The sequence below is a fragment of the Tachysurus fulvidraco genome, chromosome 11, assembly GCF_022655615.1.
Source record: "Tachysurus fulvidraco isolate hzauxx_2018 chromosome 11, HZAU_PFXX_2.0, whole genome shotgun sequence".
NCBI lineage: Eukaryota > Metazoa > Chordata > Actinopteri > Siluriformes > Bagridae > Tachysurus > Tachysurus fulvidraco.
This window is the reverse complement of record NC_062528.1, coordinates 9,089,437-9,103,748: the sequence shown is the minus strand read 5'-3', so window position 1 is coordinate 9,103,748 and position 14,312 is coordinate 9,089,437. Positions and strand designations below refer to the sequence as shown.

The following is a 14,312-nucleotide window of genomic DNA, read 5'->3' as shown; positions in this document are numbered from 1 at the left end:
CTGCAGCATTATGTTTGATGGTTAGGCAGCTGACACATTTCTTTAAGTTTGCAATTTTTCATGTGTAGTAAGTTTTAACTCCTAAGATTTAACTCATGTGTCTAATGTCCTGTTCCTTTCCTTGACTTAAAACACTGACATTGATTTTGATCTACTTAGGATGATGAGGTGCCACAAATTTTGACCCAGCCAACGGCAGTATTATTATTGAGGGAATGGAAGTCCTGCAAGACCTGGATGTATCCAGAGCCTGTGCCCTGCTAGGGCTGGTATATGCTCTCAACCTCAGCTACATAAATGAACTAAAAAATACTTTTGAGGTGTTTCAGAAAATAATTCTTGAGCTGGATGGTCTGAAAGCTAGGCCGAAGGTAATGTCTTTAAACAATAAAAGTTTTGTTGTGCATACACATACAGAAGCTGTAATTTTGACAATTTTTTACATGAAGGTTACAGTGTTGTATTTGTTTGAGACTTTATGGCGGCTGTAGTTTATGTGATGAAGGTAAAATTTAATACTTTGCAAAAAATTAAAAAAAAGGAAGAAAACTTTTAGTTTCAGCTAGGTGGACCCAATAAGTTGGCAATTGTGTCTGTTGTAGGAATTCATTTTCCAGGTTCTCTGTGATTTATTGTTATTATTTTATTTTATTTTATTCTGATATGTACCTACCAGAAAAATACTTGATTCTTTACTTGACTTTACTTGAAAAAAATACTTTAGTCCTGGATAATTATCTTTTTGTCAAAGCATTGTTTTGTCAAAGCACTCTTCTTGTACATAAGTTGACATTGGTTTTATAATAAACCAGTTTCATCATAAAACTGGAATTGCTGTGTTATTTCTCCTGACTGAAGTGAAATAAGTTACTTGTACTCAAAAAAATTAAGGTAACAATTTGCATGGACATATTTAAGTAGAATAGAATCAAAATAAAGAAGTTAGGATAGCTTAAATTATGTAATTTGACCACTTAATATCACCAAAACTTGTTTCAACTTAATTAAGCTCTTAGAGGTTAAGTCAAATCATGTTGGTTGTACTAAACAAATTGGGTTAGTCTAACTATAAAAGGTACATGAAATCTACTTAATAATGACTGAGTTGAAGCTACTTAAAAAGATGCATGCAAATTGTTACCTTAATTTTTTTTTTTTTTTAAAGTTGAGCCAGCGTTTTATTTTTTAGAGTGTACTAGTGCAGTGTTCCATACTAGCTTATTTCTATAGACAAAAAGGTGGTGTATGTAGCTTTATTTTAGATGTTACTAATATGCTGTGTGATACCTATCTGTGACTTAAACATTATTTCATATAATTTTAAGTTTATTTAACTTTTTATTTAAGCTTTTGACAGTAACTAATACTCTAACGCGTTGAAGTAACTAGTAACTGTACCTAGTTACTCATTCTTAGTAACTAGCACAACACTTCTTAAGACACTGTGTATAGTCTTTTGCAATAGTAGTGATTGTTGAGTTTAGGAGATTACGAATTACACCTTTAGTAGGTCACCTAGCTAGAATAGTTCATCTTGCACTTGCACAAATGATCATTGTTTTTGTGCATTTTTTCAGATATTTCATGGTGACATTTCCTGCAGTAATACAGGCTGGCTCTGATGCTAAATTGTGTGCAAGTCTTATGAATCCTTATGAGACTCTGCAAATGAACATCCTTCTGGTTCACAACAACCAGAGAAGAACTCTTTTACAAGAAACAGTGGAAAAGGACTTTCACCACTGCTTTAATTTTCAGGTAAGGAATCAAACAGTCTATAATAATAATATTAAGAAAAATAATAATTATTATTATTGATGTTGTTGTTGTTGGTGGTACTGTTGTTGTTGTTGTTGTTGTTATACTGTATTGATTGTTCTTATTCAACATGGACACCTTACAGGCTCCAAATGTTGAAGGTGAATCAGTGCAGGAGATCAAAGTAGAAGTCAAAGGGAAAAGATTTAAGATGACAGATAAAAAGAAAGTGATGTTTAAATCCTACAACACACTGGTATTTATTCAGACTGATAAACCCATCTACAATCCAGGACAAACAGGTAATTCATATCTGCAATACTTAATGTCACTTAAACTCTTTACTGAAGGTTTATTTGTTGCTGATGGTACAGCTCAAACATTTCTTTAACATTGTTTTTCAACAGTGAATTTCAGAATTGTCAATATGGATTCTAATTTTATTCCCCTTGAACAAGAGGTAGGAGAAAATGTCTCAATGTCTTTAAGTGCATTGACTTAATTTAGAATGGCAGGTTTTATCATCCATTTGTTGTATGTAGAAGAGTCTGTAATGTCATTTTTTTTCTATGCACAGATTGATTTAGCACCTATTGTTGTGTAATATATTGTTTCATAGTGATTTTCTAATAAATAAATCTGGAGTGATAATGTACAGGATTCTTAATTGTCATATCTAAACTGTCATATTCTCATTTACAGTACAGTTCAGTAATTCTTGAGGTAAGTAAATGAAACTATAGATAATTTTTTTTTTGTTGGAATTTTTGTTGAACACTTTTAATGTTTATACACATTCGCTTGTGTCTCTTTAATTCTTTCTTAAATAAAAAGGATAATCGTCTTAACAGGATTGGTCAGTGGATGAATGTGTCCTCCAAAGGTCTGATACTGCAGCTTTCTCATGATCTAAACGCTGAAGCTCTACAGGGACAATATAAACTAACTGCTAAAATAGAAAAAAGGGAGATCTCACATTTCTTTAAGGTGGAAAAGTATGGTAAGTTACACTACTAGTAGAGTACATTTTATTTGTTGACACATATCAAACCACTGTAATAAAAATATGCATTAACTTTTAGTTTTACCCAAGTTTGAGATTACAGTGAATACACCGAATGAGCACAGTGTTGTAGAGGAAGAACTGAAGCTGGAGATTTGTGGAAAGTGAGTAAAACCACTAAATTTATAGAAAGAGGAAAAATGTTTTTTCATGTTTTCTTTACATTTAAACCATTTTGCATATTTTTAAAACAAAATAATTCATGAACAATATAGTATTCACATCCAGTGAATACTCAGGACATGCCAAACTAGCCCGAAAAAATCAGTGTCTACTGCAATGTCAATGATTGTGCATTTTTAAGGTACACTTATGGACAGCCAGTACCTGGGGAAGCACTTGTGCAAGTGTGTCATAAATTTAAGCGGACTTATAATTATGAACGTTGGAATCATGAAGTGATTTCAGTATGCATGGATGATAACGTAAAGGTGCGTAAGTAACACTGTATTAAAGAGCATTATGTTTTTATCTCTATACTGATAAAGTTCTCACCTGGTATTTGTTTTTATGTTTTCCAAATAGATGAGTCAGACTGGTTGTGTCTTTCATGTACTGAATGTGTCAACTTTTATGAATTCTGAATTTGAAGGTAATCTTCATGTTACTGTTACACTGACAGAGGAAGGAACAGGTGAGTCAGTAACAGATCTCAACAGAACAGAGATAAGGGAGACATTAAACACTAATTGTTCATTTTTAACTTAAAGTTATAATACTTATAAAACTCTGTTATAAATAGTGTTATTTTTGTTTAGAATTTTCCATGGCAAAATCTGAAATCATATCACTCACATACCTAATTGGTAAAGTGGAATTTGTGGATTTACCAAAAACCTTTGAACGGGAGAAACTTATAGAAGGAAAAGTAAGATTTTCTTGATTTTAAATTTACTTTGGTACACTAATTCTTCTATCATATTTGTGAGGTTTTTGCCAGCCTTGACAAATTTACAGCATTTTGACTTTTTCTGGTCAACAGATTAAAGTTACTACCTACAGTGGAACACCAATTCCTAACAAGACGGTGTCTCTTTTAGAAGGTCACTGGTTTTCTAATAAGATAATGCTCAATCTCACTACAGATAATAATGGATTAGCAAGCTTCTCATTTGCATCACCTGAACATCCTAAAACAGAAATAGTGTTGAAGGTATGATATGCTGACCTAAGCACTCACAAAATGATCATCATAAAAAAAGTAATATTACATTTAAATCTTAAAATCAAAGATTCTGTTTCTTTTTCATTGTTATCCAGGCAAGTGTCTATACAGAGCAAACAGTTGAATACAACACACCATTATTTTCAACTGCGGAGACACATATACATCTGCTCCAACCTGCTACACCTTACAGTCCAGTGTACAGTGAACTGTCAATAGAGAGCTCAGAAGAACCATTTAAATGTGGTGCAGAAATTCCCATAACAATTAACTACTATATTGTTGGGGAAACTACTGAAAGTTACAGTATTGATTTTATATACATTGTAAGTACATGCAGTAAAATTGTATGATTTTTGAGATTGCTGCACTACTTTCTGTCATCTGCATTATCTAACTTGCAGTAACTCCATATATAATACACTGGATAATTATTATATTTTTTCTCTCTCTATTTCAGGTTTTGTCTAAAGGAGTCATAGTTCATTATGGGCATGAGACAGTTGAAGTGGAAGCATCTACAGATTTCAGAAAAGGAAAAACATCATTTAAATTATCTGTTCTTGCTGAGCTGGCTCCTGTAGTGCAGGTTGTGGCGTACTCTGTCCTGCCCAGTGAGAACGTCATTGCAGCTAGAAGGAATTTTGATGTTGAAAAGTGTTTCAGAAATAAGGTAATGGTAGCACCTTCCAGGTTTGATGATGTTTTTTTTTTTTTTAATGTTTACTAGTTATTGACTTATTGAGTATTAGATTTCGACTCTACATGAATGTTGAACATATGGAAACTTTTCTCTTTGGTGGACTCCAGGTTTCGCTACAGTTCTCTCCCTCTAAAGCAGTTCCAGGTGAGAAGAACACTCTTGAGGTCTCAGCTCATCCTGGGTCACTGTGTGGCCTCAGTGCAATAGATCAGAGTGTGTTAATCTTGGAGTCAAACAAACGGCTAGACACTGACAAGGTGGAGTTAAGATTTACTAAATCTTTTACATATAAAGTTTTTGAGCCTGTTTAGTGCCCTTTAAGTGTAAAAAAAATTGCCCTTTAAGTGTAAAATTTAGTGCCCTTTAAGTGTAAACTTTATTAAAAATAAATACAAAATAATTTAAAGTAATTATATTTTTTTCTACCTAACCTCAAATCGGATTGTAACAAAAATGTAGCTTTAAAATTTTTAAAATACATTAACATTTTTATGGTAAATTTGTCATTGTACAGTATATGTTTTGATAAAGCTTGACCAGGAATTATTTATACACATTGTTACTACTGTAGCCAGTAAATCATAAATCAGCTTGCAGTGCTCTGCCTTGACTGCCCTACGCTTTTTATTCCATATTTAGTGCTATTGTTATATTGGAACATTCAACCATTTTATTATGACAATAACATATGTGTAATATAAATAAATAAAAACTAAATAAAGTAAGGGGGCACAGTGGCTTAGTGGTTAGCACATTCGCCTCACACATCCAGGGTTGGGTGTTCGATTCCCCGTCTCCGCCTTGTGTGTGTGGAGTTTGCATGTTCTCCCCGTGCCTCGGGGTTTCCTCCGGGTACTCCGGTTTCCTCCCCCGGTCCAAAGACATGCATGGTAGTTTGATTGGCAGCTCAGGAAAATTGTAATGTTAATGTAAAATGTAATCATACATGCACAATGCCACAAAGTAATTTTTGTGTATTTTGAGATGTATTGCATTATCTTATTATAAAGACAAACTGTGTCTCCCTTAGATATTTAATTTGTTGCCAGTGAAAACGTTATCAGAATATCCATATGGGGTTGAAGATGTTCAAGGCTGCTTGCATGTAAGACCTCGACGGGATGTGTTGCTAGACCTTGCTTACAATACATTAAAGGTAAATGACAGCTTGCATTTAAAATGTTGCATAACTGTTTACTGAAATGTGTATGGATGTTATAACAGTATAACAACATATCTACGATGTAAATCATTAGTAACAGAAAATAGTATTTGCAAAATATGCCATTATGTAACTGGTTCACTTGGGGTACTGGTGAATCATTTTATGGTCTTAAATAACTATGAGATTCATGTATACAAGCTCTGATATCAGGGTTGCATGAAAATGTGGTTAATAAAAATCACTGTGTCACATGAACAATAACAAGTGCAAGATGTGTGACATTCTCAAGCTTTTTGGGGTGGGATTGGCAGACAGTAATAGAAGCAAGATTTACTATTAATAATATTATTTATAATAACTGTAAAAAATAAAATACCTTTTTATCAGTTTCACTAAAAATATGATTCAAATAACTCATAATAATAATAATAATATGAAGATTACTGCACAAAACAGTGTTATTTGACATGGGAATAAAAACCTAAAATGTTCTGTGCAATCTGGACGCTCTGTTCTCTGTACAACTATGTGGCATCTTTATCGTACATTAGATCACCATGGGTTTATTCATCCATTGGTTTTGCAAGTCTACTTTTTTACATACTTTTGACATGTGTAAATGCATAAATATTTAGAAATATATAGGCACAGTATTTGGACAAGGTATTGAAATTTTAGCTCTCTGTCAAAGTAAATTGTTTTTGAAATTAAATAATGAATATAAGTTAACATTAGGCATAGTATTAATATGAGGGTATTTACAGGACAATCTTCCACTCGTTGAAACAATGCATGAAATCTGATCACAAGTGGTCAGTGAAGACTCATTTATAATGTCAGGTGTTTATGGCTATGTTTCTTGGTTGTCCACTTGTTATCTTATCAACCAGGATGCATATTAATGCCATGTGTGAATGGCCTCTGTATAGGCTTTTTACCAAAATCAGAACCGATCCTAAGCCTGTCTATAGGACTATGATTGCATTATATATTGTATATATAAATATAGGATTGTATATTTCAATATTTCAATTCTAACATCTTTGCTGAATTATACCAGGATTCCAAAAAAAAATTTCCAATCCAGATTTATGTCACCTTCAACAGCTTCCACAGGTGTTGTGTGAAAAGCAACACATACACCCTCTATGGATCCCAGTGCCAACCTTTCCTGGCAATCCTGACAAAATAATTTATTTGGCAATTTCTTCTGATGTATTTTAATTACTTCAAGGAATTTATATAAAAACTGCTTGAGGTGTATAGAAAGCATCCTACAGGTGCTTAGAAAAAGGGAAAAAATTCATTTCTTCACATTTATGTATTCTCTTTATTTACATATTACTCATATTACATATTACATTTTTATTTTATTTGAAACTATTTGGTTTATTAAGTCATTTTTATAATTCACTACACTGATTTATTTTGTATCATCTTATCATCTTACAGGGAGCGGGGCTGAAGATGGCAACAAATTTGGCTGTTAGAGAACCAAAATGTTTGATGTACAAAGGAAAGCAATATCACATATTTCGAAATGGATGTGATGGTGCATCATTAAGTAATACACTTTCTCATATATACCTGTATATATTTTATGTATATTACATTATAATACATAATACAATAAATGTTGGGTATGGCTGATATATTAGATTTATGTGGGTAGCTCTTTTTCTGTTTGTATTAATTAGTCTCATAGACCAAAAGGTTACTACACACTAATGTCTATTTATGTTTTTGCTCATTTTCAGTGCAATACATGGCAGTACCTGGAGGTAGTGCTGGTGTTGGTGGCATACATCATCCTTTTGCATCATCAGATTTTGAACCCATTGAGACAGTTCGCAAAATCTTCCCAGAAACTTGGATATGGGAATTGTCTGAAGTGGGGTTAGTGAATCAGCATATTTATAAATTTGTCTGCAATGTACTATTTGAATTTCAATCTATTATAGATACAAGATATCAAAAATGAACGTGAATGTACTTATTTCTCAGATAAGGCATGTTTCTACAATGGTTGTTGCAATTCAAGTTGTCTTTTTGACAATATGTAACAGAAATTGAGTACAGTGATTCTCCGCAGGGACTCTGGATCTGTACAGCTTCCTCTCACTGTTCCTGACACCATCACCACTTGGGAGACTGAGGCTTTCTGCGTGTCCTCTATAGGTCTGGGTCTCGCTCCTCCTGTTCAGCTCACTGTGTTTCAGCCCTTCTTCCTGGAGCTCTCGTTGCCTTACTCCATTATACGTGGAGAGGTTTTTGAGCTGAAGGCCACTGTCTTCAATTATCTTTCCAAATGCATTATGGTATTTTATTTCTTATTTTATTTCTGAGATTAGATCCTTACAAGTATTGTGACGTTTGAGATGCACAGTAAATTAATCACCTGTGTCTCATTGACAGGTTAAAGTGACTCCAGCCCCTTCCTCAGACTACACTCTTGAAAAATCTTCTGATGGCGAGTATTCATCCTGTTTGTGTGCAAATGGAAGAAAGACCTTCAAATGGACTCTGATTCCCTCTGTGCTTGGTCAGTCAACAATTTCAGACTCATAATCATGGAGCTCTATATTTTCTTTTGCCAGTGCCAGCCTTGTTTGAGTGTATACAGGCCTATTCATAGCTTTAGTTGGGTAAAAACAAAGATTTATTTTTTATATTTACGTTATTATAATTATATGATGTTGATAAATTAGTGCATATTTGTAGGTAGTGGCAAAATATTATTATTATTATTATTATTATTATTGTTGTTGTTGTTGTTGTTGTTGTTGTTGTTGTTGTATATTGTTACACTGTACATTCATGAGCTATATATCTGCACAGTCACTGGTTTGATGAAGCAAAGATTTAAAGCTCTACAAAGTATGAATCTACAAGTTGTCCAAATAGTCACGAAGGACGATCATGTACAATATATGATATAAATAAAGATGTATAGATGTAAAAAGTACATGAACAATATATAAATTTGTAGCCCTACTGTGTGCAACTTTTTAATGGTTAAAATGCAAACTTCAAAATGGTTAAAATGGATAAAATTTCATGAAGCTTCTAAAAGATGAGTAAAAAATGTATTGTATGAACAAAATGCATTTTTTAATTCAGAGTATATCTTCATAATGTGCTTAAAATAGAAACAGAAATAACATGTAAAAAGCGATACCAATGAAAAATAACACAAAACATAACATATGGTGTCACACAGCATAGTTTTTGAATCTGTAGACCTGAGGTCCAATGCACATTATTTATGTTGGAGACTTAAGGACATTTGTAGCCCAATGGACATAAAAATATCTCATCCTTGTGACTTTTACTCTGTTTTTGTTTTTTTTTCTTACCTAATTATATATTATAAATATTACATAAACACATATTTGCTTCAATGGACTTTTCTTTAATTATATTTGCCATATTTTTTTCACCTCTTATTATACAGGAGTCTTGAATGTGACAGTGAGTGCAGAGGCAGAACAATCTCAGACTGTGTGTGATAATGAGATAGTGAGTGTTCCAGAGAGAGGCCGTATTGACACAGTTACACGAAGACTAATTGTAAAGGTCAGTGTCTTGTAAAAAAGCGTAACTTTAAATCTGTAAACCTTTTCTTTGTTAGGTTATGATCTAATAATATTATTTCCCTTTAGGCTGAAGGAACTGAGAAAACAAAGAGCCAGAGTTGGTTATTATGCCCACAAGGTTAGACTTGCAAATATGTTTTCAGTTGAATTTCATTTGGTTGGTTTACAAATGATGCATACAAGGTTTTACTGCTCAATATTGATGGAGTTGACTTTCATCTTATAAACAGGCAACAGTGTTTCAGAAGAGCTGGAACTGATTCTTCCTGAGGACATAATAGCGGGATCAGCACAAGCTTCTGTTTCAGTCCTTGGTAAGACATATAACATTAAGGAAAGAAAAAAGTAATAAATACAACAGGATAAAAAAAGAATTTGTCTTAACACCCACTTATGCTAAAGAATACAAACAAACACAACATGCTTCAATAAGAACTCCAACAAAGTACAGTGATGCCTCGAGATACGAGTGCTTTGACATACGAATTTTTTGAGATACGACCAAATTTTTGCCGTGAGATACGAGCAATTTTTTGAGATACGAGCATCCGAGCCACCGTCACTGAAACAAAGATCCCCAACAGCCACGTGTGAGATACGAGCATTCGAGCCGCTGCCGCCGAAACAAAGATCCCCAACAACCACGTGTGCTCTGTTTCCAAAGTCTCGGCTTCCCACATGTCACTCGGTTAACTCCGCCTTTCTTCTGCACACGACAAACAAAGACCGGTAAAACGGAGGTCATTCATTTCCTAATTAGAGTCGCAAAGGCGCTGCGTGAGGTGCCGACCATCTGCAGATCCGTAATTTTCGGATCCGTTTTGAGCGTTGGATCCGTTAAAAAATTTAACTTGTGCGACTACACCGCATCCGATATGCCGACCGGACAGGTTTTTATTAAAACGACATGCAGATGTTAGTGAGGAAAGAGTGACAAAAAAGGCAAAGAGAAGTGAAGAGAACAGGGGAAAATTGTTTTGAGATACAAGCAATTTGAGATACGAGCAAGGTCACGGAACGAATTAAACTCGTATCTCGAGGCATCACTGTATTATAAAGGAAATGTGCTTGCTGAGCACACATTGCTTTGCGATGAAATTGACATAAATGCTACATAAATTTGTATACATTTATTTACCAGAAGTGTTGGAACAGCATTGTCCTGGGTCCTTGGTCTGGCGCTGTCACAGGGAACTCGTGCTACATGGGTTACAGATATATTCAATAGAAAATACACAAAATACTGATTGGATATTAAATTTCATCATAATTATTCAATATGTTGCTCTTTTACAGTTTCAGTCCTATATAATTTCTGACAATCTGAGCTATAATTATTTTCTATGAAAATCAAGGCCAATGTGAGGATATCCATGAACCCTAGTTTACAATCCTAATCTAATCTAACCTTAAATGTTGTTTATCATACTTTGTCTGTGTTCTACTGACTTTTTTTTGCAGTATAAGGAAGTGCAAGGCCAGCCTCTCTATTGGGCACTGAACTCAAAACTATACATTTCTAGTTTAAATAAGAAGTAGTGCAATGGAGCTTCTATACATTCAAAACAACTATATGTTTTGTCAAACATTTTTTTAGCTAAACAGATCAATTATTCTGTTCTTTTGTAGGAGACATACTTGGCCGTGCATTAAAAAATCTGGATGGCCTACTAAGGATGCCATATGGCTGTGGAGAACAAAACATTGCTCTTCTCGCCCCAAATATCTACATTCTTCAGTATCTAGAGAACACTGAGCAGCTCACCACAGATATCCGTGAGAAGGCTACTGGTTTACTTAAGAGTGGTCAGTGAGCTTTCTTTGACTTGTTACAGTCATTACTATTAATTCTAAACAGACTTCTGCACTAGAGTTAAAATCATTTGATTTTACACAGGATACCAGAGGCAACTTAACTATAAACATATAAATGGGGCATATAGCACATTTGGCAGGGGATTAGGGAACACGTGGTAAGATTTTCTTAAACCATACCATCACTTACCTAGTGTGCATTAGTTATTATGAATTTTTATATAATTCCGGAATGTACAAAAATATTTTTACAAATACATCTCCACCAGGTTAACTGCTTTTGTCTTGAGGACGTTTGGCAAAGCACAACGTTACATCTTTATTGATCCAGAAATCATTAACAGTGCAAAGAAATGGCTCATACAAATGCAGGGAACAGATGGATGTTTCATACAACAGGGAAATCTGTTCAATAACAGAATGAAGGTACGTACTGTATGTTACTAGGCCAGTTCATACTACAAACAAATTTCTGAATCATTCTTTTAATTTCATTTATATTGACATATCATGCATATCATTATAACGTATTATAGGGTGGTGTAAATGACCATGTGACTATTACTGCCTACATCACTGCATCATTGCTAGAATTGGGGAATACAGTCCAGGTAAGAGCATGATACTATTCACATCTCATATTTTTGTTACATTTACAAAACAATGAATCTAAACTAAATCTCATTCACATTCATGAATTCAGCCAGGGGAGTACAGATTTAATAAAGATAAATTGTGGTGGTTAAATTGAATATTTGTTCCAGCCTCTTAATTGATAAGTTCTTCTGATAATGATTTATGCACTTTTTTGTTGTAGAATCCTGTTGTAAAAAATGGATTATTGTGCCTCAAGTCTACTATTGGTAACCTGACAAACACCTACACCACTGCACTGTTGGCCTACACTTTCAGTCTGGCAGGAGAGAATGAAATTCGGGAACGGCTACTAAAAGAGTTGGATGACGTTGCCATTTCAGGAGGTACAGAATTATTGGAAGAATTTGTAACACTAATATTTGTAATAAATGCAACAAACTACATTTCTGCGAGTAAAATTACTGAATGTAGTTATTAGAAATAGAAAAAAGTTATTGCAAACTATGTATGAAGGAGCATACAGTATATGGATTAAACTATGCCACATTCTAAGCCTTTAGGACAGACAAACAAAATTTATGACATAACTGAGCCTTGCAAGAGCCACAGAGTTTTATGACAGTAAAAGTTGCTTTCTAAATGCTTGCTTTTGGATTTGAAATTCTTTTATTTTAGATGGTCGTCTTCACTGGTCTCAGTCAGCATTAGATGATTCCAGCTCATTGTCAGTGGAAATCAGTTCCTACGTGCTCCTAGCTGTTCTCACTACAGGTCAAATCACTGCTGCTGAATTGGGCTACGGTAATAGGATAGTCAGCTGGCTCGTGAAACAGCAAAATCCCTATGGAGGCTTTTCATCCACCCAGGTAACCGATTAAACTGCATTGTTCCCTTTTGTTTGTTCTGCAGTTGTGATGAATCGATGTATAGCATTATTTAAAGGACTGTTTTTAATCAGGACACAGTCGTGGCTCTCCAAGCTCTGGCTCTGTACTCCACTAAAGTGTTCAGCTCAGAAGGCTCTAGCACAGTAACTGTAAAGTCAGCAGATGGACACAGTCACAACTTTGATGTGAATCAGAACAACAAGTTACTGTACCAAGAAAGATCATTGCAGGATGTTCCTGGTAAATACAGCATTGATGTGAAGGGCTCCACCTGTGTATCAGTGCAGGTCAGTGCATCTTATGCTCCCTGTCTAACAACCCATTTTAATAAAGTGATTGTATAAGCACTGACTACCCAGGGTCCCCAACAAATCCTTTTAAAGTCTATTCAAAATATGTTTTCCATTGATTGCTTTTTGTTGATTAAATTAAATCCCTGCTTGCAGACATCACTTTTCTACAATGTCCCCACACCTACTGAAATCAGTACACTGAGCATTACAGCAAAGACTGAGGGAAACTGCACAAAATCATATGGACACACTTTGTCCTTGGAGTTCACTGTTGGGTAAGAATAAATGTGTGATAAATCTTTGTCGCAAAGAATGAAAAGAACAGGTAATTGATGCCTTCATGGTATAAGCAAACAGTCGATTGCTGTAAAGTATTTCATATATATATATATAAAATATTATTTTCTCATTACACTTTATCCTGCAGGGACAATAATGTTTTTTTCATTTGATATCATTATTATTGTGGATACTGCTGAAGTTAATGACTTTTGTTTTTTCAGATATAATGGAACACTAAACAGCACTAACATGATCATAGTGGACATAAAACTCTTATCAGGGTTCACAGCAGATCCTGGTGAAGTAAGGAGTAGGAACGTTGCTTAGATTTCTGCAATATACATGTCTAGATAAACAGACATGCAAAAGCCTTTTTAATGACATGGTAACAGTAGAATTTTTTTTTTGTTTGTTTTTTAGCTGAAAAAAGGACTTTTGGTTGAACGGGTTGATTCTAAAGATGACCATATTATGATGTATATCAAACAGGTAACGGGATAGCATATACGATACTTATCATTACCTATATTACAACTGTGCAGTATGTCCTGCCCAAGAAACATGTTTGTATGATTTATTACACACATAAACATGTATGATTTAGTGTGTTTACTATATGATGTCTGCTTTGTCTCCAACAGCTACAAAAGAATTTTCCTATAGACTATGAGCTACACACTAAGCAGGTGCTTCCTGTCAAGAATCTCAAGCCAGCAGTGATCAAAGTTTACGATTATTACCAAACAAGTAAGATTTTCTAGGATTGCATTATTTAAGCAGTTACTGAAACTATGTTTTTATCATTAACTGATTTTAAACATATTTCATCCAGGTGACGAGTCTGAGACAGAGTACACCTCTCCCTGTGTGTAGGGTTTTATGTTGGGACAGAAGATGCAGAAAAATCCTTTGCCTATCTGCTGTCTGATGGTCTTCGTTTCTCATTAAGAATTTTTGTTGTTGAAATAAAAATACCCTTTAAACTCTT

The 14,312-nt window shown here is 34.3% G+C and overlaps 1 protein-coding gene across 1 annotated transcript in view; it reads left to right on the top strand.

Moving 5' to 3' along the window:
- Positions 1-14,312, top strand: part of LOC113661226 (pregnancy zone protein-like) — a 16,659-nt gene extending 2,347 nt beyond the window's left edge. The window contains exons 2-34 of the mRNA XM_027175242.2: positions 1,578-1,758; positions 1,904-2,060; positions 2,166-2,218; positions 2,461-2,481; positions 2,593-2,758; positions 2,841-2,925; positions 3,126-3,252; positions 3,347-3,455; positions 3,580-3,689; positions 3,804-3,974; positions 4,082-4,312; positions 4,447-4,659; positions 4,797-4,946; positions 5,720-5,845; positions 7,307-7,418; positions 7,612-7,750; positions 7,947-8,172; positions 8,270-8,396; positions 9,309-9,430; positions 9,517-9,568; positions 9,681-9,764; positions 11,080-11,256; positions 11,348-11,423; positions 11,535-11,691; positions 11,802-11,876; positions 12,083-12,245; positions 12,538-12,728; positions 12,821-13,036; positions 13,196-13,317; positions 13,546-13,627; positions 13,745-13,813; positions 13,966-14,071; positions 14,157-14,312. Coding sequence (XP_027031043.2) covers positions 1,578-1,758; positions 1,904-2,060; positions 2,166-2,218; positions 2,461-2,481; positions 2,593-2,758; positions 2,841-2,925; positions 3,126-3,252; positions 3,347-3,455; positions 3,580-3,689; positions 3,804-3,974; positions 4,082-4,312; positions 4,447-4,659; positions 4,797-4,946; positions 5,720-5,845; positions 7,307-7,418; positions 7,612-7,750; positions 7,947-8,172; positions 8,270-8,396; positions 9,309-9,430; positions 9,517-9,568; positions 9,681-9,764; positions 11,080-11,256; positions 11,348-11,423; positions 11,535-11,691; positions 11,802-11,876; positions 12,083-12,245; positions 12,538-12,728; positions 12,821-13,036; positions 13,196-13,317; positions 13,546-13,627; positions 13,745-13,813; positions 13,966-14,071; positions 14,157-14,197 — 4,237 coding nt within the window. The 3' untranslated portion in view covers positions 14,198-14,312. The remainder of the gene's footprint in view (positions 1-1,577; positions 1,759-1,903; positions 2,061-2,165; positions 2,219-2,460; positions 2,482-2,592; positions 2,759-2,840; positions 2,926-3,125; positions 3,253-3,346; positions 3,456-3,579; positions 3,690-3,803; positions 3,975-4,081; positions 4,313-4,446; positions 4,660-4,796; positions 4,947-5,719; positions 5,846-7,306; positions 7,419-7,611; positions 7,751-7,946; positions 8,173-8,269; positions 8,397-9,308; positions 9,431-9,516; positions 9,569-9,680; positions 9,765-11,079; positions 11,257-11,347; positions 11,424-11,534; positions 11,692-11,801; positions 11,877-12,082; positions 12,246-12,537; positions 12,729-12,820; positions 13,037-13,195; positions 13,318-13,545; positions 13,628-13,744; positions 13,814-13,965; positions 14,072-14,156) is intronic.